This window comes from Ipomoea triloba, chromosome 9 (genome assembly GCF_003576645.1).
Source record: "Ipomoea triloba cultivar NCNSP0323 chromosome 9, ASM357664v1".
Classification (NCBI taxonomy): Eukaryota; Viridiplantae; Streptophyta; class Magnoliopsida; order Solanales; family Convolvulaceae; genus Ipomoea; species Ipomoea triloba.
In genome coordinates, this window is record NC_044924.1 from 7,993,883 (window position 1) to 8,021,763 (window position 27,881).

At 34.4% G+C, this 27,881-nt stretch overlaps 3 protein-coding genes across 3 annotated transcripts; 1 reads left to right on the plus strand and 2 right to left on the minus strand.

Annotated features, from left to right (window-relative positions):
* Nucleotides 1-6,484: 6,484 nt before the first annotated feature.
* Nucleotides 6,485-11,094, minus strand: LOC116029295 (triacylglycerol lipase SDP1-like). Its single transcript, XM_031271228.1, has 3 exons — nucleotides 8,909-11,094; nucleotides 8,174-8,317; nucleotides 6,485-7,608 (listed from the first exon to the last, which is right to left on the minus strand). The coding sequence occupies exons 1-3, from the start codon at nucleotides 10,322-10,324 to the stop codon at nucleotides 6,715-6,717; spliced, it is 2,454 nt and encodes an 817-aa protein (XP_031127088.1). The 5' UTR covers nucleotides 10,325-11,094; the 3' UTR covers nucleotides 6,485-6,714.
* Nucleotides 11,095-20,806: 9,712 nt separating this feature from the next.
* Nucleotides 20,807-23,256, plus strand: LOC116030197 (protein EARLY RESPONSIVE TO DEHYDRATION 15-like). Its single transcript, XM_031272368.1, has 3 exons — nucleotides 20,807-20,947; nucleotides 22,025-22,377; nucleotides 22,842-23,256. Exons 2-3 carry the CDS (start codon nucleotides 22,047-22,049, stop codon nucleotides 22,994-22,996), a joined length of 486 nt encoding a protein of 161 aa, XP_031128228.1. The 5' UTR covers nucleotides 20,807-20,947; nucleotides 22,025-22,046; the 3' UTR covers nucleotides 22,997-23,256.
* A 557-nt stretch (nucleotides 23,257-23,813) lies between these two features.
* Nucleotides 23,814-27,475, minus strand: LOC116028594 (50S ribosomal protein L22, chloroplastic-like). The gene is made up of 7 exons (XM_031270354.1): nucleotides 27,324-27,475; nucleotides 26,373-26,551; nucleotides 26,000-26,082; nucleotides 25,491-25,652; nucleotides 24,738-24,848; nucleotides 24,463-24,529; nucleotides 23,814-24,371 (listed from the first exon to the last, which is right to left on the minus strand). Exons 2-7 carry the CDS (start codon nucleotides 26,491-26,493, stop codon nucleotides 24,091-24,093), a joined length of 825 nt encoding a protein of 274 aa, XP_031126214.1. The 5' UTR covers nucleotides 26,494-26,551; nucleotides 27,324-27,475; the 3' UTR covers nucleotides 23,814-24,090.
* Between the last annotated feature and the right edge of the window lie 406 nt (nucleotides 27,476-27,881).

Below are 27,881 nucleotides of genomic sequence, written 5' to 3' on the forward strand. Positions count from 1 at the left end.
CCCCCCCCCCCAAAAAAAAAAAAAAAAAAAAAAAAAAAGGCACACACGCACACAAAATCCTCCTAAAATGACTATTGGGATGCTCTTAAAACTAAGGAGATACGGAGTACTAAACTATAAGTTCAAACTTGTAATTTATTTTCTTACCAACACTTGCTTATTCATGCCCATTGTATGAGGTTCTTTTAGTATGTTTTCTTTTTTAAAATTTAGTACAATTTATCTCTTTTGTGTAGTTTGAAAAATTCAGTGCACACTCACAAATAAGGGGCGTGAGTTACATTATTCACTCAAAAAAAAAAAAGTTAATTTACGCATCGTAAATCATAATGTCTGATTGAATTCATATTGTAATAGGTTATATATGTGGTGATTTATAGAGGGAAAATATTAACAAATTTATATGAAATTACTTGGTTACTCTTGACAATTTTTGTGGTATAAAATTTGTTGTTTAATGAAATGGATTCTTTTAGTGGCTTGGTCAAAATTGTCACTTTGCAAATAATTAAAATGGAAAGTGAATAAGGTACAAATTCTTTTTTTTTTAATTGAATATATCATCTGAACACAATTAAATAACTAAAACTATCATTTTTCATTGGTGAAATTTTACGATATTAAAATTATAATGGTGTATGCTTTGTGGAGTTATATTTTATACTTTATTAAAAATGCATTGTGGAGAATACAATTTTGCAAAGCACTAATAATATTCATGTCCTAAATTAATATGATGCAATTTGTGATAATTTATCTTTTGTGATCATTTTTAAAGTAATATTTTAAAGTAATAAACGTAACAAATATATCTTGTTGATCTTATTGATTTGAACGGGTGATCAATTATAAATAATTTGTGATAATTTATCTTTTGTGATCATTTTTATTGGTTCAAATTACAAAATGAAATATACCTAATGTGCATCCTCATATAATGACCCCCAAGTTGTTATCATCAACTAAATATTTTTAAAACAAAATTGGTATAATTAATCAAATGTAATAATAATAAAATTTATAATCAAATATTTTAGATCTTGTAAATCACGCAGTCATATCTTACACGTAAATGCAACGAATTGCATATGTGATTTTTGTGTATTCACACGTCACTATATTGCTCGAATATGGATCCAACACTTTGTGGTGCTTACTTTTTTCATTAATATTCAATGAATGAATCTTATCATCTAGTTTACATAAAGTGAATATTCTGTCACTGACATGTTGTGCATTATTCATTCCATGTGTAATATATTATTCACTATAATGAGCAATAAAATTTGATGTAACGCATTATATAAGAATTGGGTAGAAGTAGACACGATTAATTCGATCTAATTTTTGAACCAGACTTTTCTTGAAAAACATATTGGACTCGAACAACTTGGAACAAGGTCAATGGTAGATCCAGATTATCCATGGGTTAACCCCAAATTACTTTGGGTCGATCAAAAGTTGGTGAAGGCATTGGATTGACCCTTACATGATTGATCCTAGTCCAAGTTTGAATCGGTTATTGATGGTTCCCTTTACTAGATTGAAGCATGTGATTTAAGCTTAAGGCAAGGTACGTGGAGATTCGAACACATAACCTGTGGTATATGGGTTTGGCCCTGATACTAAAAACATGTGTTTTATTCAAACTAAAAGTCTAAACTGATAATTAAATTTCAAATTTATATTTATGTATTATATATGATGAGATATAAGCCCGGAGACCGGGAGATCAGAGTAGCAGAACCAGGTGAGGAGATAAGAGATAAAGAGACGATAGACCGAATGAAGGTGTCAGGGAGCGGATCGATCAGACAGAGTAGAAGCTAGTGTGGCGGTACGAAGTAATGTATGTGATCAAATCAATCAGGAAGGAAGTGAGACCGATCAAAAAGCAAGAGCAATATGGGGATTTAGGGCAGGCGGATGGATTGAACTGGTGGAGAGGTCAGCCGGGGTAACTGAGCAGATGCAGAAACCAGGTGGATGGATCGAACGGATGGAGAAGCCGGGCAGACTAGCCAAGCGGGGGGAGAAGTTAGGTGGATCTGCCGAGTGGATAGAGGAGTCGGGTGAGCGGTGAGACCAGTCGGATGGACCGAGTAGATGGACAAACCAAATGGGCCGCCGATCGAGTGGTAGAGGGAGTCAACTAAGTGTGATCGGGATAGGTTAGTTCATATGAACCGAGATCATTAATGAGCTATTAATGAAGAGTTAATGAACAATGAGGAGGAGGAACGTTGCGGGGGGCGGATCGATGCGAAGAAAGAGGTGTCGGCAAAAATGATTAGAAGTTATAGCATTAAATATATTAATTATTGTAACAATAGTATTTATGACAGACTGACCGTTGGACTCGGTTGGATATGTATAAAAGCCTGAGAAAGGCACTTTAGAAGGGATTTACAATTTTGAATATATATGAGCGAATTGTGAGTAAGCTTTGAGTGTCTTCCAGTAACCTTTAACCATGCTTTGAGTGTCTTTCAGTAACCTTTAATCATTTTTTTTCGATAATATTGACCCGCCGACTGACTGTCCCTTTGGTCAAAAAACAATCATTATTGCATGGACCATGGTCCACACAGCTGTGTGGACCAAAAATAAAAAGAACATTATTTTTGTACTGAAGGTATATTATTTTTATACCGTAGGTACATTATTTAATTTTAGGGTACATTATTTTTGTTCTGAAGGTACATTATTTGATATATACTGTCAAATAATGTACCTACAGTACAAAAATAATGTACCTTCAGTATAATAATAATGTACTTTTTATTTTTGGTCCACACAGCTGTGTGGACCATGGTCCATGCAATAATTTGCCGTCAAAAAACTAAGAATATATATGCTCAACATATATACTAGAAAAGTGGTCAAGCATCTCCATATATTTATAGACTTTGTAAATTTAATAACATCGCCATGTAAATTAGTTAGAGGAGTCATATCATTAAAATATCTAAAATTTAGAGTTGTAGCATTGCCCATGTTAAGAAAAATCAACAAAATTAAATTAATTTGTCGTTAGACGACAACGAAACATTGTCACCTCAGTCTAGGCTTATTGTGGAATGTAAAGGAGCATGGGTTACAAAGTTACAACACGAATTGCCGAATGCAAAGTGTAAATATTTAGGTATTTTTACGGGTGACAAGCAACATGTAGACCTAATACGTCTCTTTAAGTAATATAGAAGTTTTGGCATGGTTTAACACTTTAACTTTAATACTAAATTGAAGAACGTTTTTCATACCATACAATGTAATTTAAATTTCTATCTTATTCCCACCGAATTAGAAATCCTTTTCTTCCTAATTCCTTCTTCCCAACTAAACGTCTTGTTAAAGAATTTGATTTTTAATTGACTCAAATATTTTTAAGTCAAAAACTTCCCCAAATGTGAAAAATAATTTTTCAACCTTTTATATTTTTTTATTTTTAAAATTTGACTACCAAATGCCCAATAAAAGTAAACAATTTCCAGTATGATGTATTTTCCATTTGTTACAGCTGAGGTGATTATGATATCTGGAATTGTGGAAAACTGGAAATTAGAGATGAATTTCCTGTTATGATTTTTATAGGGAAATATTGACTTTTAGCCAACAGATAATAGCACGCTGAAAAGAGTTGACCCACGGTAACAACAAAAATGAACACTAAATTAACGTGACAGATCTTTCAAAAATAAAAATAAAATTAATGTGACAGAAACATGAAACAGTGTTTGAGGTGGTCCCTGCTCTACCACTCCCAAAATTACTCCCTAATTAATTTGTTCTAATGGAAACTTTTAACAGTTACTCAACTTTTCCACTCATCCAATATTCAATTCTTTTCTTTTAGAATTTTCATGCTAATCTTATAATATGCATACAATAAATAAATGAAACACAATGGTCGGTCCAACTATATGGGCAACGCCGTAATTAAATAATTCGATACAATAGAAGAAATCACTTTTGCTCCAACTCCCAATTGCAGCATTGGTGTCAAAACCAGTCATTAATTTCATATATAATTCTCCAAGTGTATCCATCCATCCATTAGATTAATGTAAATTTTGGAACAACTTAAGGGGCTTGAATGCAATATTGTTCGTCGCTTCTCATTTAATTAATAGTTTCTGAATAGCTTGTTATCACTTTTGATTATCAAATGTTAAGGTGATGTGCTCAGGTTAAACCTTGTTTGTTAAATGTCGTTTTTACATAATTTTTAACTTTTTAATGGACTTTAAAAGCTTTAGCATTGTCAAATAACTCATTATGGATTTTTGAGAAAAAAATTAAATTTCTTTTATACCCCCTACCTTCTCAAATTGTAGGTAGGATCCATTCTTTTCATTTTTTTTTAACTTTTTATTTTAATCCACGTATTATTTAGTAATCGTTAAAATTAACAATTAATTTTATCAAATATCTATCCATAAACAACTTAGTTATCAATTAACATAATTAATTAAAAGTAATTAATAATCCAATTCTTTTAACTGCTAATAGCTAATTGGCATACAAAGCTGATGTATGTAAACACCCACAACATGTTAACCACGTGACCCTCTTGACCATTCTATGTTGTTGGCATTTGGCATTCTATTCAACGCATGTGTTTAGAAAAAAGCATCTCCAGCTTCCTATTATTTTTTCAGTCCATCTAATTAATTAACTAAGTACAAAATTTTCTGTCGACGTGCTTTATCAAAATCATGTCAGTGTAAATTGTCATATTATTATGGGTTTTTTTTAAAAAAAAAAAAAAAACTTATTACGATACGGATTTAATATACCGAGGAATTGAATGCACGCCGGACAAACAGCAACAGTGTATGAGCATTGTTACATGCTCGAGTAGTAACCTTTTCGACATTCAATCAGAGTTGAGGAGTGGTCCTCAGATCCTTTTGAGGATTTCGTCTGCACTATATTAACGATTTAACGGTAACATATTAATTTCTTTTTAGTATTATTGACACTATTACATTGTAGTATTGGCATGTTGAAGCACCAAGAGTTAATATTGTCTCCAATAAAGCTCGATCTCATAACCTCTCATTTGAGAGAGTCATTATTACATGTTACTTGATCACAAGTTCACTAGCATATTAAATTAATAATATTATAATTTAATAATATTACAGAGTATTTATTACTGAATCAGTAGTACTAAAAAAAATTAATAATATTACAATTTATTGAATTATTTGTTGCTGAATTTCTCACTAACTCCACGTTACAATTGTCATGCATAGCTTGATCATGTCTTGCTCATAATTTACCATCCAAAATTAACTGAGTTGTCGGTATAGAATTTTGTTTTTAAATTTTATCCAACTTGCAATGGATAATTCCGAAGATAAACAAGTTAAAAATGGACATTGTTATTTAGAATAATTAATATTCTCAAGCTTTACCCCCCCCCCTCCCCAACACACACACCACAAAAAAAAAAAAAAAAAAAAAAAAAGAATAAGGAGAGAGAGAGAGAGAGAAAAACTATGCCAACTATGTATGTAAATAGTATTAATAGCAGCTATATTTCTTTATGTTAATACAAGAAATTTTTAAAAACTAAGAAAATGATAATCACAGTAACAACGAAAATTAGTAGGTTTAAACTCTTTGAGAGAGTTTCGGAAATCTAAAAACATGAACTTAATTTGTTATGGTATAGTTAATTATTTTTTTTTTCATACTTTTTAAAAATTCAATTTTATATAAAGGAGTTGTACCAACTTTGTTGTTATATAATCAAAGTACAAATTTAATTGCACACAAATTAGTAAAAAACTAAAAATCCTTTCATTTTTTTTTTTTTTTTGTAAATACTACTAACTCTATTACAATGCAGTATCCACTTCCCTTATAAATGGAAGAGTTTGATGACACTGGACCACAAGGTAGTTAATTTGAGCACATCTAGGATGTGCATGAAACAACGTGACATTGAGAAATGCAACGTTTGACCAGTTCGTTATTCTCAATCTTAACGGTAGAAGTTAGAAACTGTGCCATTAAATATGATTTATTGCAATGAAGAATTGGCATAGGTTAGTGTGATTTTTACCTAATCAATCATTACGCTTCTGAGGGATTTTGGTTTACTCAAAGGCACAACTTGCATCATTGGTTTTTGGTACACAAACAATTGTTTGTGTATCATTTTCATCAACAAGACAAGATGTGCACTTGCAAGTGTTGTGTCCCAATTAAGGTTCATTGAAGTAGACTCACCTGACCCACTCCTTCTCTCAACTGGTTCATGAATGCCAACTGGATAACACTAAGTCCGATAATATCAATTAAAAGATTGAATTAAATCAATTAGATAGTCTAACTCATAACCTTATAAACTTATATATTCTCTCTTATATCAATGTGGGACAATTAAAAAGGTGATTGAAAAATGAACATCAAGACCTCATAATGAACACTCTCATTCTTATCTTAATAATTTGAGCCTTATCAAAAACAGTTTTTATGTACAACATTTTCCAATTATTGTATTTAATATTAATTGTGGGAAGAATACAACTTAAGACTAGAGAAACTACTACTGTACATGAACAGCTTTGATACAAGAAATCAAGAATATAAGACCCATAATCAGTACTGTTCTTGATGAAGCCAATCTATTGTGTCATAAAAATAATCTAAATTCAGCTAATATGCAAAGAATCACTGAAGGTTAATATAGGCAATGTTTCACTCATCTGAAACTTGCTTACAATCATCTTTGTCATGGTCACCATCTTCAGATACTGAGCTAGTATCCATTTCTTTTTCTGGGCTGTCAATATGGACACATTCAGCAACAGGGTCATCATGCACAGAAGAATTATTTTCAGAGTCATGGCTCCTGTTTGATGGGGTTAAGTCTTCTTTCTTTACGACGTTGAAAACGATCCCGTTCTGGATCCTCTCGGCGTGCAGGAGGTCGCCTTCTGCCACCACGATGCTTGAGCTAGTCGTGGGGAAGCGGTGGCTGAAATCCCGTTGGTTGAATTCCGAATCGGAGTTTCTATCGGGCGTTGTCACCCTCGGGCTTGGGGAGAACGTTTCTCTGCTGGCTGCCGTCTGAGTTGAAATGATGTTGGGGTCGATCGTCAATCCTTTGTTCAACCGAAAGCCGGTGTCCAAACTCTGAACGAACTCGACAAACTTATCCGCTGATGTTGTCCTCATCAGAGGGCCGCCAGACCTCGTCCAGGAGTTGAGATCGCTCTCAGACTCGCTGTCGCTGGGATCATGCAAGTTCCTGTGGGATCGCCTAGTTCGAGGCGGGGGAACATCAGCGTGGAGATAATCTTCAAGGGATCCTGTTGAATTCTCGCGAGCAATGCAGTTCCAGGAAGGGATTCTTCTGGAACCATTGGATCTTAGCGTGCTAGCCAAGCCGTATGAAGAAGCAGCAGCAGCTCTCTCGGCACTCCTTTTGAGTCGACGCATGTGGTTGAGTATTGCAACACACTCGTCAAGAGCAAGCTCAATCCCGCAGTTCGCTTTTATGGCTGAGAGCTTCTCCCACGTACACCTCCTTCCTTGGTTTGCCGCCTTCTGAAGCTCCACTGTCGAAGGATTTTGTATTATTTTCAAGTACTGTATCATACAAAAGCACGAGAAAATGAATAAGATGATCAAGGCTATGAGTTTTTTCAATATGTACTGAACAAAGAAACAAGAATTTCAATTGGATTTTGAATTGATAAGAGAAATTGATTTGTTGTTTCTTTCGTTTCTTCACCCCAAACCGTGGACTTTAACTTTCTCAACAAAAGCTCTCGTAAACTAAATAAATTCCATCAGCTTGGCTTGTTTATCCAAGAACCAATGGAAAAAAAAAAAAAAAAAAAAAACGAGCTTGCACAACTTCTACATAAGATCCTTCAAAGTTCAGATTAACTCAAGTATACGACACTCTTTCGTGCATTGGTTGTCACCTCCAACATTTTAGATTTTCATCAAAAGCGGGCAACCACAAAGTTCAGTATTTCAGTCTGTATTACTTACAGGGATTTTAATATCTAATAATGCAGGAATTTGTGCATATGTTGACTGGCTTTGAAGAAATGGCGTCTTATTCTCATTCCGGGATTTTTTAACCTTAACTCTACAAATTACTAGTCTGAGGGGTAAAGAAAATACATAATTAACTTGAACAAACCTGAGCCACAGTTGCAGGCATCACAACTGTCACATCGCCCTCCCATTCTTGAGCAAACAACTTGGCTAGTCCTCCAAGGGGGAATCCGAGTTCCAATATCTGATTGCATCTGTGTTTCACCTCCATCTCGACTAAATGAGCAATCTGTGCAGTGGAAAACACGAAAATTGTTAAATGTAATCTTTTTCTGGTTTAAGTTCAAGAACATTGAAAAGTTAATGAAAAACATTATTATACCTTGAACATGAAATAAATAAAGATAGTAGACATTTATGACAATGTAAGGACTAGTACTTCTTAGTTCTTAGTTCAAACTGAATGCCCAAGGTCATACAGACACTCGCATAATTTTTTTTGGGGGGGTTAGATACGAGGTGTCCTAAGTAGTTACTATAGGAGGCACCTTAAACCTGTACTATACTCAGATTAATCCATGTTCGCACCGGGCCAGCCCAATTAAGGGGCAAAGTGTTGGTCATGTTGGTTTTTCCATACGAGAGGGGATTTTGAATTCCCGACCTCTCTTAAGGGATGAGAGTGCACGACAAAGCTGGTTAGACACTCGCATAATTTGAGGCTAGGTTATACTACCCAATAATATAGCACTACAGCCAAAAAGAGAAAGCTTACTGGAATTCTCTAGTTTTTCAATCGAAAAAGACATTTTGAAAGATATACAGACAGCAAAGAGGATAAAAATGGCATCAAAATTGACTGAAGGCAATAAAAATATACCTTGGCAGCAAAATGCCCTCCATAAGCTCTCACAAACTCCTTCAGCCTCAGTAAAGGTGCGATATGTGGATTTGCTTGACTCACAATAAAATGATTAACGTTGAAGAGCTCCTTTAACTGCATCATAGGTAAATCAATCTCCAAGCTACCATCCCTCCATCTACGAGCACTAGAAGCCTCGTCGGGTCCCAAATGAAAAGGAGGATGGTAAGGAACAATATCTCCATGTCGATCTTTTGCCATTAGTTCTTGGGCTTCAAAAAGACCAGGAAAGGCACAAGAAGCAGTGACAGCGCTCCATATAACAACATGAGGTGACGTCAAGTAATTTAGGCATCTGGGGGGTTCATGCTTCCTTGGAGAGCAAACTGTAATGGCTAAAATTCGACCAGTCATATCGTAAGCTTCTTGGAAAGTCATGTTATTAGTGAGATGTCGCAGCATCCACTGCAACTGTCTGATCTCGTGAAGAGCACGATATGTCATCACCCTCTTAAAAACTGTAAAAATCCCGCCCATTTGGTCAAAAAATTTAAGCGAGTGCAATGAATCCTCAAAAAAGCTTTGGAGCTCAGGCCAAGACCTAGTGGCTATAATCGAACATATGATGGATCCAACACTCGACCCAGCAATTATTCGAGGTAAAAGCTTGTGCTCTACCAATGTCTTCACTACACCAGTATGAAAAGCTCCTAGAGACGCGCCTCCACTTAAAAGCAAAGCCGTCCTGCCAAAGGCGTGCCTTGTTTCGTGCATGAAAGCTAGCTTCTCCTCCAACAAAAGTTCCTCCGAATCAGAATCACAGACCATTCTCAACTGAGTCGAAACTTCATCAATATATTCCTTAATAAGTTTCGGAACGTGTAGCCTCCCCTTGTGTAGTTTCGGGTTGCACATGTTGCCAAGATTCCTGACAAGGTCAGCTCGCATACAGAATATAATATCTCTAAGAGACCCCTCCTGGCGGCGCTGCTGAAGCTCATGGAGCTTATTTCTAACAAGTTCTACATCATAAAGGTCAGCCTCGTTCACTTTAACAGTTTCTCTGTCCAACATCTTGGCAGCATGAGCCCATTCTTCATAGGTCAGGGCAGATGCCATCATGTTCCTCCAAAATTTCCTCCTATACGCCATCTCAGCTTTCCCTTTTAAGTTGGTGTATCGTCTCAACAAGAAAGCAATGAGTGTCACCAATGCTAATATCCCTTGTGGATTTCGGGGATGGAACCATGATATCATTGATGCCAAGTAACCATTCTTGGCCTTAGACAAGTAGTTGAGCACGAAGTGATAAATCCGAAACCTAAATTGTAAAAATGACTTGCAGAATAAAATTCTGAAAGCAATCGTCCTACCCACAATCGACGAAGGCCCAATTTTGGAGAACTCAACACTAGCCTCATTGCTAATATCCATGCCTTAGGACAAAGGGATCAATCCTAATTTCCTATGGGGTTTATCTATCAAGAGAGGATCACAATTCACAACTATTCAACAATAACTTAGACCAAAACAGGACAGTTGTCTGCAGTAGAGCTTGCATAAGCTCCAAGAATTAAGGAAAAGCAAAGTAAGAGAACAAATGGGGTTATCTCTGAAGTCAGAAATGGATACTTAAGAACACAATTAAGAACTAATAATCAAAGCATCTACCAATAAATGCTTCAGTATAGATTATCTTAAGCTGAAATCTTAGGTTTAAGAAGGTTTTGGGGAAAGAAAATCAAACCTTTTTTCTATTCTAGACTAGAATAATGGAGATTCCGCCCAGACACCAAGATCACCTTGCAGAACAGGAATATGGACCCGGAAATTCTCAATAACCATAGAACAACAGGCAAAGAGATCCCCGGATCATTACTTAGATTCTGAAATTTCAACTAAAATTTCCAGGAAACCAAGCAAGAAGGCAACTTGGAAAAGAAAACACTCAAGCAATTCCAATCAAAGAATCGATTTTTCCACTACCCACGGAATGAATGCCCAAATGGGAGCTCGAATCAAGAAACAAAATCCCAACAAATGGTGTTAAAATCGAAATCTAAAATCTGTCCAAGAAAAAAAAAGGAAAAAGAAGAACAAGTTTACCAGAAAGTTCACGATATCAAGTATACGTAAAGGCAGAGGAGCAATTGGGACGGAACCAACTTCCAATCGTGGTATTCAAGTTCACGAGTTTGAAAAGAAGTGTCAATTGGATCAGATAACGATAAATCTGACGTTTATCCGCCGTGGAAGTATGGGTAGCTGTGTCGGGAAATGGGTTTTAAAAATAAGGGTTAATAACTTATTCGGTCCCTCAATTATTCGCAAACTGTGAATGTTGTCCCTTAATCCCGTAATCATCGATTTAATCCCTGAAATAAAATATTTTGCGTCAACTTAACCCTTCCGGCCGAATTCCGTCTAACTGCCGGTGAGCAACTTGTTTTAGCAGGGGTAATTTGGTCATTTCGTGTCTTGACCCTCCCTCCCTCCACACCTGCATCACCATTCTCTCTCTCTCCCTTTGATACTTACAACCATTCAACAATGGCTCATGAAAAAGCAGTTCAAGTAGAGGAAGTGGTGGTTGTGCCTGAAGTTTCATCAAGACCTGAGAAGCCATTGCCAGCGAATGCAGACTCTGTTCCAGTGTCGGAATCAAATATGCCGCTAGAGAAAGAAAGCGATTCTATAAAAGAGACCTCGCCAAAATACTCAAAAAATGAAAACACACAAGAAAACACAAGCCCCAGGCTGATGGGCACTTGAAGGAAGAAACCACCGTAGCTTATGACCTACTTGAAACCTACAAGAAAACACTCCAAGAATTCAGAAAGCTCGTCCAACACGCTATCAGAAACCACGAATTCAATGATTATCCCAATAACGCCAAAGAAGATGCAAAAATAAAACCCTAGAAAATAGAATAGAAGAAAACAATCGGAAGCTGTATTGAGGAAGAGGACACAAGCTCCGAGCCTTCAATTCAATCCCAAGAATCCCAAACCGACGACGGAGCAAAAATGGTGGAAGCCATTGCAGAGACCATTATCTCAGTTTCAACCTTGGAGGATGCTAAAACCTTTGTTCAATCCAACACAAACCCAGAAAACCAACAACCGGTAGAGCTTGTGGACGGTGTAGAAGAAGAAGATGTGGCAAGTATGGAGAGAAATACCGTGAAGAAGAGAGGCACGCGGAAGTGCTTTGTCAGATGGGAATTTAAGGCGCTGAAATCCGTCGCCCCTGCGGATCTTGAGGCACCAGTAAAGTCGATTTGCAATTCGCGAAGCAGAAAGGTAAACACGGTAGCGGTCAAAGGCCATTTGGGTTCATTTTCGGATCACAAAAGTGAGTGCAATTGATGGAGATAATCTGGACGGAGTCTTTCAGCAACTTTTTGCGCCGGAAAACCATTTCGCACATGATTATAAAAAACAAGCGATGGCGACAGCGGTGAATATTGGGCGTTTCTTCATTGTTGATGGAGATCGGAGCTAAGAGATTTGATCCTATTGTTCCTTATTGACTCGTAAATCGATCCGGATGAGAACTTACAATGGTGAAATCTGGCACCGGCGGCAGATCGTGAGTTGACCACAAAATGTGGAGGGAGGGAGGGTGAAGACACGAAATGACCAAATTACCCCTGCTAAAACAAGTTGCTCACCGGCAATTAGACGGAATTCGGCCGGAAGGGTTAAGTTGACGCAAAATATTTTATTCCAGTGGTTAAATCGATGATTACGGGATTAAGGGACAACATTGACAGTTCGCGAATAATTGAGGGACCAAATAGGTGATTAACCCTAAAAATAATTTTTTTAACAAATTCATCAATTTAAAATAGCACGTGTACAAAAGATTCCAGAAAACAGAAAACAGAAAAATGTGTTTACTAGCACAGTTTTTCATTTTGAAAATAATAAATAATTTTCAAGTTTTCTAAAAAACTGATTACTTTCTAAATGGAAAACAAAATTAGATATCATCTATTAGACTATATGTCACTATAACCACATTCTCACCGTTATTTATTTACATATTTATTCATTACTATGATTAGATGCATTATCATATTCTTTTACTTATCATCGGCTTCTATCTTTTTTACTTGCATTACTTATTCAAACATAACTTATTTGCTTATACTTAAAATTATATATCATTCATATTATTAAAATTAAAACTTAAAAGCTATACCACGTTTTATATTTTGATTGAACTCAATTGATTATTGGTTTAGATATTTTTAATTATGTTATATCGGATACAAGTTTGGTCTAAATATCGGATATCGAAATTTTCACATATATTAATATATTAGAATTCACAATAAAAATTATATATTATATACATATTATTCAAATGAATATATCCAAACATATTTTAAATATTAGCTCAAAAAATATTAATATTATCTAAACTAAATTTTATGTGAACTTAATAGGTTATTGATTCAGATATATTTTTATTTATGTCATATACAGATATAAATTTAGTTCGGATATCAAATGTAAACATTTTACATATATTGGACTTAAAAGTAAAAATTATATTTTTAAACCAATTATATTTTAAAATATTTAAGTCATTATGAGTATTCTTAAAATATTTTTTATAATAAAATCTCATGTATTGTTTAAAACAAATCGTATACGTTCATTGATAAGGCAAATGCTATATATAGATGTAAATAATAATGTTTAAAATCACCATTGAGATTGGTTAAAATAGAAAAAAAATTATGTAACAAATAATATCATTTTGAATTGCTTAATATAACCCTAGTTTTAAATATTTTGATGCGGTCAATTTTAAAATTTTTCAAAAATATATACACATAAGTAATAAGAAACAAAATATTAATGGTGTCAATTGACCTGACAGTTATAAATTTAGCCTAGACTATCATTTTGGTTATTTAACACCTTACTATCATATTTTAGACACTTTTAATCTTTTTGGTGAAACTCTATTTTAGACCATAGCATTTTTCGTTTCTTTAATTTTTCAATTTTCTACGTTTCTCTTATTGTATTCTTAATAGCTCAAAATTCGAATTTCAAAAAGAATATTTTTCTCAAAAATATTGTAGAGAATTCTCAAAAAAGAAATCAATCTCGTAGGAATCTTGAATGGCCCTAGAAATGATTATTGATAATTATTCACTCTCCATAGAAAATTCTTCCTATATCAGAATTTCAACTCACTGCTTATCATTTCTTCATCTCTCTTAAAACCTACCCATTTTCTTGGTCTCGGAACTATGAAAGTGGAAATAAATCAATGGCTTCTTAGTCGAACCATCACATCAAAGCCGTCAACAATTACCACGGGAAATGAAAGGAATCAATTAGGATTCAAATATTGGTCGGAACCAAGTAGAAATGGTAAAAATGAGCTTAAATAATGAACATGGGTAGCTACACGGGTTATGACACAAGCTTGTAGGTGAACGTGTAGAAAATCACTTTGGAGAGTTGATGCGTACACGGATTGCTTCCCGCAATAAGTGCACACTCAAGGAATCACTCAAGAACCTTTCTTGTCCAAAAGAGGATCTTACCTTGTAGACTCTTGGATTTTGAGATCCCAACTTTACAAATGTCTCACCAAACTAACAAATAATACTCTCAACCCTTAGATTATTAAGCAAGGCTAAGAATTAGAGTATTAGGAATCTAGCACTAGAATTAAGATACAAAAATAAAATTAGCTATATAATATGAGTAATAGTATTCTTTTTGGGTTTTTGGATATGTGTGTGAATATAAAGAACAAGATAAGGGGATAAACTAGCTTCTCACTAGCCTACCAAGATTGAATGCTTCTCACAAACAACCTAAACTTCAATGCACTTCTCATGCAAAGAAAAGAGAGGAATTTCACTCAAATTGAATTCTTACAAGGTGTGTCTCAAACCATTGGGTTTATGGGGTATTTATAGGGGAAAATAAGGTATTAAATATTCTAGGTCACTAATCCCACCCAAAATAAAAAAAATTACAACTTTGTAAAAGTAATTCCCACCCAAAATTAAAATACAAAATAATTTCCCACCCAAAATTAAAAATACAACATTTTGCAAAAGTAATTTCCACCAAAAAAAAAAAAAATACAATTCTTGCAAAGTAGTTTCCCACCTAAAAAAAATACACCTTGCAAATAATTTCACACCGGGAAATTTGATCTGATACTGAAGTCTGAATTGTCTTCAAAAGTTTTTATGTGAAGACAATTGAATAGAATTATTTTTCCAGATTGATCTTCTTCTTCACAAAAAGATGTTGGACTCCAATCTGTTTGCACAAAAGTGTTAAAAGCCTCTTGAATCTTCCTTGACTTAGATCTTGTTACCGGGCCACTCGAGACTTTTAATGGATCATTTATTTGTTGCATTCCGGTCTCATCAAGAGTAGTGGTGCACCACGGGATGAGACATGGGTGTGTAGGTGCATGTGTAGATGCCCGTGCATTCTTGAGAATGACTTCCTTGTTGTTTTTGACCTTTTAAGGTCCGACTTAGGCTTGGTGTTTAGCAAAATTGGAGCTTTTTGAGTTGTCTTTCTAATAATGACGCAATAATCACTTGATTTGCACATTTCTACGTTGAGATATGATTGAAATACTAAGATGTTGACATGTTGTCTGAGAATTGCAATGCCTTGATCTTTTGCTATACTTTTGCTTTGGATTGTCCAAATGATCTATAGACTATTGAAAATACAATTCTTTAGCTCTCTGAAAGTATTTTAGACACCTCCTTAGCTTTTCTGTGGCTTCCATTGGCTCAAAATTTACTCAAAATGCACACAATTGTCGTCACTCTTCAACTTAACAATTCATGCACCTAAGAATATAAACAGCGGAATTAAGACACTTTTTGCATCAAATCAAAGTATTTCACTCAAAATATGTCTATATATAAGGTAAAAAAACATGGACATAAATGCACTTATCAGAAAACTAACCGGGGTGACTGTCGTTGCCTCCTTTCCCTTTCTTTACCTTAATGTATTATGCAACATCATCAATGAAAAAAAAATTATTAATTGTATGTTAAACAATGTTCTTCATTTATTCATCGTGTCTATTTTTTCTCTTTGTTTGTGAGCACGAGTAACCACCATCGGCTCGAAGATCATCATACTAACCATCTTCATTCCTAAGTCAAAAGACTAACAAACTAATTGTCTTTAGTTCACCATAAATTTAACCATTCTCTTTCGGCTAAGAACTTGGCATGAGGCAAAAACAACTTATTTCACTTGCTCCGTCATATCCTATGTTTAGCCTTCCACTAGGTTCAATCGATTAGCCCCAAGTGGTTGGACATCTTCCAATCTCCAGTTTTTTGAGTTTTGTATATTTGTTTCTTTTTCATCCTTATACATTGTAGGCCTCCTACTCTATACAAAATCAACTCTTATGTTCTTTTTGAATTAAGTGCTTGCCTTTTTTTTTTAAAAAAATCTTAAATATATACAAGATGAGTTATAAAGAAGATGATTTCCATTGCAAATTAATAAATTAGTCATCAATAATGCCGGGCAGTTATTACAAATAATGTGAATCTAATAAGCAAAAGTTAAACAAATTGAGTAATTGCACTTAGTTTGACAAAATTACTCATCTATACAATTTCTTCAAGCGATGAGAATTCCATATCCTTACATGGTCTCGAACTTATATGTTATTGGGCAGACGACTGAGGCAAATTATTATAATTTAAAAAATATTAAATAATTTATAATATAAATGAAAATAGAAGTTAATATATTAATGTAAAAAATATTATTTATATATTTTACATAAATGTCCTTATTGATTATTTATCATTCTTTTTGAGAGAGATTATTTATCATTTTTAGTATCACTGTTATCCTTATTTTTGTAAACGAACATACTTTTCACAACTTTAACTACTAGCTATTGCTCCAATCTCACCATCTTTGTCCACTTTGACCACTACTATTCTAACAATATAACATAATTTAGATTTTCACTCCTCAAAATATTTTATTTAATTTTTGAACAATATAATAACATAATTTAGATTTACAAATTTAATTAACAAGTTGTTTTCACTTTTCACTCCCCCTTTAATTTTGTAATATCAATAAGGGGATCCCCTATTAATCAATAAAAAATAAAAAAACAAAAAACACATCAGGGTGATTTCTGTGCATCCCCTATTAATGAATTAGTAAAAGACATGTCTTATGATAAATTATTTGTAAAATGTAACACAATTAAGTAGCATTGTTAAGTTCAAAGTAGAATATGCCTTATGTTCATTAAAGCTTTGGTTTTTACCTTGTTTTCTGCCGGATTATACGTTGGAAATAACGACCCTAACAACCAACAATAGCTTAGTTATTGTAATTTTCATGAGTACAATGCTAATTAAGTGTAATTAGCTTAGGGATCAAGCTGTATTAAAGAAACAATCTCTATAAATAGTGTAAAAAATTAAAAGTGGTTATTGCAATAATGACAATGGCTGGCCTCCTTCAATACAAATTCTTCCCAACAGATTTTCTTTTTCCTCTAAATAATTCTTCAATCCCCAAAGACACAATTCATCAACTCAGTCCTCCTGGAAAACCTCAACAAGAACAAGTTGCAGTTGATGATGAGTCCAAAGTTTTGGGTAATGGTGGTGAGACAATGAAGGGAAAGATGGTCAAGGTTTCTTCTTCTTCCCCACCATCATTCTTGGCTCCTATTATTAAGAAACCCAAACTTGATGGGGTTTAATTTTTGCTTTTATTTTTACTTCTACATCTAGTGTTCTCGCTATTATGAAATTAATCTAAATTCAGCTTGAGAAATTGATGGAATTGTCTGTACTTTAATTTTGTTCTAAGTAGTACTTAATTGTGTAAATTGGATGATGTATTTTGTTATTACATAGGAGTAGGCCTACCTATGCGTTTCTTATGTACTAGTTGTACTTTGTGGGTTGTTTTACATCACCCAAAAATGTGTTCCGCCTCAATTAAAAGTCAATAATATATATTCATAATCATGGGTTTTATTATAATATTAGATTGAATAATGTGTTTTATCGCAATTAAAAGTCAAAACTTATAATTAGAACAATGCATGCTAACTTCTTCTTTGTTGGGATAAGAAAAAATGAGGGGGAAACCCGGGATGGAGAGAGCCTAAGCTCTAACAAACGCCCTAAGCATGCTAGTGACGCCCATTGAATCCTTGTCAATCACTTTTTTAATATTCCATTATAATGTGATGGGATAAGAAGTTGTAAATTAATACTTCATATTTAAAATTGCGATGTAACGTTAAATGAAATGAAAGAATAAAATATTTTTAAAATCACATGATTAAATATTTAAATGTATAAAGTGCATATACATACAACAAGAAAATAAAGATAACGAAACTATTGTGCTAATATATTATTCAACATGATATAATCTATATATTATGCAAAATAATAATCAATTTTAAAGATCAACAACCCTATCTCTATATAAATAAACACCAACCCTAAAGTCAACTCATTCAGAATAATTCTCTTCTTGGCATCGTGGGAGGATCCCATTGAGGTATATTTTGATTAATTTTTAGTTCGAGCCAACTAATTAAAATAAATCAAGTTAGATATATTTTATATGGTATACGTATAGATTGGTTTTATTTGTGATAGATAACATACCATGAACCTGAAAATTAATTTAGGAATAAATTGATAAAAAAATAAAATACACTGAAATTTTTATGTGAAAAGGTTAAAAATGACTAGTCTTTTTTATCGTGCCAAGTCAAATCTATTAGATTTCATAAAGTTTTATACATGTACATTTTGTAAAGAGTTCACGGGTTTGAAATATTTATGAAATTTTGAAAATTTGTTAGGAGGATTTTTTGGTAGACTTTGTTGACAAAGATCCCAAGTCGTCTTTGACCATGGAGCTTGTTTATAGTAGAAACGGTAATACAAGATTTGTGATATCCATGGGTTCCCAAAGTCGTCTTTGACCATGGAGCATGTTTAAGTAAAATGTAATTAGTCCCATAAGCTAACAAAAGTTTCAATTAGGTCCTTTAACACTTTATTTTTATGCTATTAAGTTTATAACTTCTTAAATTTGTATAATTACCTCAATTTGTAAGGAAAAATAAGATAATAGCAGGTAATTGTGATTTTTTAAAAAAAATTAATTTAAAAAAAAAGGTAAAAAACAAACAAAAACAAAAACTAGCTGACGTATGGGTCTTAAAGTCCACCTTTTGGTCATCTTTGTATTTGGGTTTATTTGGCCTTTGGGCTTGCACCATAAGTATCCATTTACCATATATAATACTTCTTTTTTTTTTTTTTTGCGTAAATTCTATTATTTTTGCTTTTAATTTTTTTTTACTTCAAAATTGATATTTAGCACTTAACTTTTAAATATTACTTTTAATTCTCTAAGGGTCCCATTTTCTACAAATTTAATATCTTATTAGAATTAAAATTGACAAATTTGTAACATTGAATAGTATTATCTTATCAATTTTAAAGCATATAAATAAAAATGAATTTCAAAAATAAATAAATAAATAACAATGAAAATCATTATGGAGTTATTTTCATTTTTATTTATAAAGTAAATTATTCAAAAGAGTAAAATATAGCATGCCGACCAGACGTCCCATGTGATAATTGTGGATTATGAGAGTTGGGCCGCAAAAGGGGCCCACATTCTACGCGTCATCATACCTAATAATCTGACAGGCATGATTAAAGGAACCTCGTATATGCACCATTGGATCATCCGGGGCAGTCTCGTAATTATGCCAAACCAGACATGCGCTTTCCCAGTTTCCCCACTCGGATAGAAACAACTGTACACAGTTTTATAATACAAGCTACCGGTAGCTGACCTTCTATTTCCGGTAACTTTGTTCTTCCAAAAGCCGCCACTTGTCTTGGTGGAGTATCTTTTTAGCTGCAATACACATCATTACCTTCGATTTTAAGGAATACAAATTTTAACTAGTTTTTTTATATTTTTTATTTTTGACATTTAATTTCCTCTAGGAACATCATCAATAGTTGTAGTTTCTAAGAAATTTTACAGGTGTGAATAAGAAAATAAGAAAAAATGAGATGGAAGAGAAAAATGAGGAAAAAAATAAAGCTAAAAATATTAAATATAATAATAATAATTAAAAAAAACAACGTTATTAATGAGCTCGGCTGGGTGCAGTACTACGCTGCATGCGACCAGGGCGCGAATCTTATTTTCTTTGGTGGCTTTCACACATTTGATAAAAACTACTCCGTAATTCTTTACATGTGATTTTTTCTCTCTCTCTCATCCACGTCAGCTTTGTTGTCTAAAATACCACTCAAAAAATTACTATTGGGGATGACCTAAATGGATACAAATTGGATGATAGGACATATATTTTAAGTAAATGGACGGCAACTCGGCAAGCGAAGATTGAGTATCTAATTATTATTTTTTACATAAATAATGAATTTACCAATTAAAAATGATTAATTTATCAATTGTCATCACATCAACCCATTAAAACATGACCACCCCACATCATCTATAAGAACAGATCAAAGACATAACACATCACCAACTACCGCCCTTACCATTATTTAATGTGTATTATTTTTGAATGATTTAGGTCCTGCATTATTTATTGGTATTAAATTAAATTAGAAAGTGATATTTGGAGTGGTATCAAATCAATAATAATCAATAATAATGGTAAAATGAAAGACTAAATTAATATTCCAAATATAAAATATTTTTGCATTATTATATTAGGATAATGAACTATGAAATTATGAATTTCCAACATCGCCAAGTTGGCCAACTTGCCCCTTGGAGTGTTCCAAGTTGCAAACTTGCAATCGGTGTGCTGGTCTGGTTTAACCGAAGCTGAGGTTCGGAACCGAGCCTCGTAGCCTCCGCCAGCTTGTCTGTATTCTGTAATCTGTTCTATAAATATATTTGTCCTCCATAAAATCATTTTTCAAGCTTCGTTTAGCAGGCAACGCGTAGATATTTTCAATCAAAGGTACAGTGTCTGAACGCAGCTCATATTTCTGATCAATCTTTCGTTTTTGCGATTCTGCTGTTTCGATTCGATTTCTTCTGTATGATGTACAGATCTACTGATTGGTGAAATTTTCTCTTGAAAGTGATCGATTGCTTGCTCTTTTGTTTTGCCTTGTTTGGAACGATGTGTAGCAAAAGACGAGTATGGATGTGTTCTAATGAGAGATTGAATTTTCTGATCTGTTATGTTTTTCTGATGTCTGCTGATTGGTTAAACTGCGATAACTCTGAGATATTTCTTTTGAATCATCGGTCCAGTTTACTTGATCGAGTTGTAACGCAGTGTTCTTTGACGTTGACTTGATTTGTCTGTTTTCGGTCTGGTTATGATGAGTTTTTGCTGTGTTTTGGATGAATTGCTTGCAGTAATCGGAGTCGAAGGAAGGTCTTCCATATACGTGTATCTGTGTGTATATGTACGGAGTTCTATGCTATATGTAATATGCTCCATATATAAATTTAAGCATTAATACTGTATTTTAAGATTATAATTTGAGTGGATGATGCTGGATTCTTTATGTTGGAAAGTTTTTAGATCATCCATTCATCCCATGATAGTTTGGGGAGTAAAGTAACAATTGAGAGCATATATTGGGGGAGCAGTGATTGAATGGCTGAAATAACTTTGGTGAGCTGGTGAGGTATATTTTAGTGTTAGCTCAAAGAAGATGAACACTGAGCAGGAGACTGGAAATTTTAGACACCATTTTTTGGCATTATAGGTTATCTGGTTGCCTTTTTAGGTGTAAATTGCAGTTGCTAAAATCCTATATAGTTCTATGGTTGCTAAAATAAATGTTCTGTAGTTCTGCCATCCCTTTTTCTAGTTGTTTAATTATGTGTTTCTCTGCTTCTTGTTCAATATCTAATTTTAGTTGGGTGGTAAATTTCTTAATGGAATCAATACCTTCCACAGCTGTGGATCTGCTTGGTGTGAGACTTATTGTACGCGTTAACTGTTGTCATTTTAGCTTATAGTTCTAAGATATACTCAGTTTTTTTTTTGTTGCTCACATGTTTTTCATACTTGCTTCAGATAGTTGTTTAAAGAAGGAAGAATGGCATTAGTTTCTGGAGGAAGGTCAACACTGAATCCAAATGCACCGTTGTTTATTCCTGCTTCTGTACGTGCATTGGAGGACTTCTCACCTGAATGGTGGAACCTGATGAATTCTGCCACATGGTACCATGACTATTGGCTCAGCCAGCAGCAGGGAACAGAATATGATAACAATGATGTAGCTGATTTGTTGCCTGATACCATTGATCTCGATGTTGATGAGGACATATTGAACATGGAAGCTCAGTATGAAGAGTTTCTCCAATCAACTGCAAGTGAGCAAACATATCAGCCTTCTCTTGCCGGTGTAAAGGGTTTTCCTGAATCTGGTATGTAACCTCTCTGTTTCTCTGCCTTGTGTGTGTAGCAATCAGGTGGTTGAAATGGTTGCTTGTTTTTATAATATATTGGCATATTGCAAGTTACTTCCAAATTAAAAATTGGAGTCTATACAATGTCAAGATATCTAATATTCTTACACCATAAGACAAGTGGATTATGGCCATCACATGTGTAAAAGGATTGCAAGTAAAATGTATTTCTAGTGCAAATTTTGGTAAAAAAGGTTGATATATAAATGTTACTTGAAGTATGCGCTTGGGTCTGAGGCAGTCACTTTAAAATTCAGCAGCAAATGTTCTTTTTTACATGAATGATAATGAATTTGTCTTTATAAATGCTTGCAGCAAAAGAAAATCACAACTTTTCAGTGATATCCTGTGTTTATGTGCATTTCTGATAAATCTGATTGCAAGGTAGTGCCTACTTAATGACTGCCTGTTTTCTTTTCCAGGTTTTGACAAACATAGTGATTCGATGCTAAGAAGTCTGAGCTTCCCGAAGGAGAGGGGGCCTAAATCCCCCATTGAGCCACCCAAGTACTATGAGAAGCCATCAAAGACTGTTAGCCCGAAATGGAACACTCGCATCATCCAGCAGCCTCGCTGAATGTTTTAGCTTAGCCAGGTTTTAGCATAGCCAGCTCTACTTGGCAGTTCTGTAGTTCACTGCTACCAGTCATTTTGTCTTTAAATCTGTTGTATCTTTTGTATAGGGCAAGGTAGGTTTCCGCCCTTGTATCTAGCCTTGTTCATGCCCAAACATTTGTTCAGCTTAACTAGAAACTCTGTTGAAAAGTAGAAATCTGGTGACAAAAATGTAAAAATTTTAAAAATTAATATTAAAAAAAAAAAAGATTTCTTGTTCCATTTCTTCAGTTCCTAAAATTAAAGTTTTGACAAAATGCTTGATTGCTCTCTACTGGAAATTTGCTAAACATTATCGTGGCGCAGTTAACATGGAATTGAAAGGGAATAAGTGATGAAATTGAAAGGGAATGAGTGATATAATGATTGAAATGCTCTGTGTAATAATAATAATAATAATAATAATAATTATTATTATTATTATTAATGAGATGGAATAGTACTGCTGCTATCTTGCAGAAGCAGAACATTTGAGATGATTAGAGATGAGAAGAATGACAAGGACAAAAATATCATCACAGTAATTTATTTCTCCAATTCAACACTGAATTATAATTCATTGGGAGTGCTGAATTCTAATTCAGCAAAGGAAGAGAATTACAATATGATGGAATTGCACACTCTTGATGGGGTTTTCTGTGTGCTCATGCAGATTGTCAAGTGGTAATCCAAACATATTCAGAAACCTAGCTGCTCAGAAATGATATTATATTTGAGAATATTAGAGAACGTGCTGCTGAACTGGCTTCTTATCCACGTTCTAAAATATGTTTTCATAATTCACCATGTAATAATACTTTACCATTTCTCAACATCTCAATGTAGGGATAACGCTGTTCCACATTATGCATGATAAAGTCCAAGTTGAGGCATACATGACAAAATAGTAAAGGGAATGACAGCACCGCAGCATTGCTCTGGGGTGGGAATGACCAGTTTTCTAAGCCTCAGGAGATGTAAAAATAGGTTTACAAGTGTAGACATTCTCAAGAAAGCAAATATAAAAATGTCTAACGAAGATTTCTATAGCAAAATCTCTGCCAAGAACCATACAGTTCAAGCAGCAGTGCCACCAGGTCTGTGAGTGTTACCTCTTCTTTTGCGGTCCCATACTGGAGTAGTCTCAATAAGTTTATGTGGAACCAGCCGTTTTTCACGTTTTGTAAGCTTGCGGAAATTGCTCACTCTCAGTTTGGCGATCTCAGCCTCCTCCTCAGGTGTTATTTCCCTCACTACGACTGTCAGTCTACATCGTGGTCTTTCCATTACACCAGACCTACCTTTAGCATGGTAGGATACCCTTTTCAGATATAGGCCTTTTCCAACAAATGCCTCAGCTACACCACCAAGTAAAAGGCACAAATTAATGAGTGCAGACAAGATCAAGACACCAAAAATTATACTCTGTAGATCATTTGCTTCATTTACCAACAAGAAGACGATCTGGATCTAATCCATAATTGTGCGTAGCATTTGCCCGAGCTGAATGTATAACCTACACGACAAAAGTTCATATTACACAGGCAGAAATGACAGATGTACTTTATAGGTATAGATAAGATGCTTCAAGAAGACTGGATTTTGAATTTATCCTCATAGAAAGCAGGCTGAAAAATAACTCTAAAAACAATTTTTGTCAAACTGCTGATCTTAGGCTCTCCCCACTACAAAATTCATCATTGGTAATCAATCAGCTACCTCACCTGATAGACAGTTTTAGCAGCTCGCTTGACTGTCACTTGCAACTGTAATAATGCATCTTCAACACGCATTCCACGAACTAATGCAGCAACTAGGTTCACTTTTTTTGGACTCTGTAAACAGCTCGCAACAGAAAGAGAGAAAGCTATGATATTTTATTCCAAAAGGTCTAGGAAATACAGGATATAGATTAGATGAATTAAAATTGTACTGGAGGTTGACACCAATCTGATCAAAACAAGAAAAACAAAGCCAGAGTGGGAAATCATCTGAATCTTTTAAATTTTTATCCTCTTTTTCATTTTCATCCATCACCCAAATGAAAATCCAGCCATTCTATGACCATCATATTCAGGCATATATTTAATTCAAGAAATAAATAATCAGGCAAATAAAATATATGGGAATTTTAAATTCTAATCTCCATGTAATAGAAACAAAGGGCTAGTAGGGCACTTGGTTGGGCAATTTTGTAGTCTACTATTAAATTTGATTCAAATAACCTTGTTTGTTGGCCTACTTTTGAAATTGGATCTAAATCTTTTACTAATAATAAAGGTCATTCCCCTCACCCTCCCCTACTTTTGAATATTGGAATAAGAATGAAGAAAAAAGAATTATTCAAAAAAAAAAAAACTACCATCCATGCATTAAGTGTGGAATTTGAATACACACAAACACATGTACATATTAGTCTCATACTTTTAAAATTAGAGTTGATGAGTTATTAAAAGCCTGCTAGTCACTTTAAATACCTGTTTTATTCCCTTCAAAACAGCCTGCACTGTTGAAGGCTTCGAAATTGTTCCCCCTGCTTCAGTTTTTCCATCACCCGATGTTATCAAAGGTGTTAATGGAGAAGATACCGGTGTTGCATCAGATGACTCAGCAAGCAATGCTCTTGAGCTAGTGAACCCCTGCAGAAAGAGGTAAATGCTTACAACTAGTGGAGTTTAGTTACTTGATGTTGTAAATGTTACTCCGTATTTTGTAATAATGGAGGACATGCAGATTTAAGTATGAAAGTATTATGAAGAAATGTGTGACAAGCAGTCCTATTTTGCTTAGCTACCAAAATTGGATATTTAAATGATGTTTGTATCCTAGAAAGACCTCTGCAATGATCAAGCATTTTCCAGCATATAAAACTGTTGATTTTTTTCAGAATATATATTTTTAACCTCTATCTTCATATTTGTAACAGATTGGGCATGCAAGTCTGCAACTTAATAAAAACAAAAGAGCTGGCATTTTTTAACCTTACCGATTGTTGGAGATATTGGAATAATGGCCTTGAGCTACAAGGAGAAAGCAAATTTCTCAGGCTAGGAGAATGAGGCACCTGACCTAGAAGATACATGTAAGTCAGCAATCAAGGGAATTAATAATGCACGACATTAGGAACAAAATTTCAGAGAGCATAAGTAAATTTTCCTACTTTCTGGTAAAAGAGAACAAAGGCATTTTCAAACTCAAACTCCAAAAGCTCAAATTTGGATGAAAATGCAAACAAATGGAGATTTCTATGCCACTCACATTCTACAATCTTTAACAAATGGTTGAGTTATGAGCTCTGATTGAACCCAAGACATATTTAAGAAACACCAAATCATACTTCCAGAATTAAGTAAGATTACCAGTAACTAGAGAAGCCTTTGAGTGAAAGTAGGAGTTGTTGAAAGGAACATCGTGAGTATGTCCAAATCGTCTCCCAGCCTGACGCAGTAAACACTGCAGATGCCTTTGCCATCCCACCATTTCTTCAGGTTGGAAAAGTTTTTCTTAAACAAGAATTCCAGCAAAGCAAATGCTAAAACTGGATGAAAAAATAAAGGAATTTTCTAGTTAAAAAAGGTAGTCTGATTAGTCCATTAATCAACAATTACTGCTAACCAGTGTTTATGAACTAATTGCATTTTTAGCCCCAAAATAAGTTGTTATTTCACTTGTAGTTCCTAATTATCAATTTTGATAAGAGTAGTTCCCCAACTATTGAAAACTGAATACAAACTGCCCCCCAGATATTGAAAATTAGACATCCCAGATTCCCAGATATAGTCCAGCAAATGAAAATTGGATGGAATGGTCCTTCAATTAACAAAACCCCAATGAAGGTCCATTTTTTACCATATCTATTAGTGAAATACCCCACAACAATTAGAAAGCTAATTATGAGATTAGTTCACTGTATGCTAGGCATGATCCTAAAGAATGGAGGGGTGATGCTCTGCAATGCAATGTTGGAGACCTTCCTTCCCCTCATCACCCCGTAATAATGTAAAGCCGGTAACTGCTCCATATTTTTATTTTTGGGGTACTCTTCCTTTGGTTTTTTCACTAAGTTATATTAACTTCTCTTGTTAGTCTTGCAAGGTACATGAGAACCATATGCAACAATTTCATTGCCAAATAACTAAAATGCAATGTTCAAGCTTCAACTCAATCAAGGCGAGAAAATGAAAATCAAGCAATTTTGATTCTACTTCGATACTCAAGGCATCCAAGGATCAAGCAATCAGAAATCAGAAATCAAAATTTCCAAATTCGAACTTCAAGCAAGAAATCGGAGGAGGAACCAGGAAGTGTACCTTTCGTCTGATCCGGCAGCAGGCGGAGCGACGGAGTGGCGGACTAGTCCGGCGAGTCGATGACGAGCTTTGGCAGTCTCTTAGGGGAAAGTAGTTCGCCCAGTCTTAGAAGGAGAACGGAAAATGAAACGGGTCGGATCGTTAACTTGCTTGGTCTGTATTATCCTTTTGGGCTGTACATGATTTAGATAGTTGACCTATCTTCAATTTAATAGGGCCCAAAATCAATAAAAATACACAAAAACATCAAAAAAAAAAACACACCACACACCCAAAATAATGCACCCATAACTCCCCTGCCCCTAATGGTGCATTTCCTAACACTGTGTGGTGTATATCTGTATACCTAGTGGTGTGTTTTTTTGGTGATGCGTACTTAATGGTGCATTTTCTAACATCGAGTGGTGTATATTTGTATACATAATGGTAAGGCCGCACTGATCACACATTAAGGCACGGGCACACTTGATCATGACCATATATATATATATATTATATGCATGTATGTATAAGTGTATAACGTATGAAAAAAATCTTTATATACTCTATGACTCATAT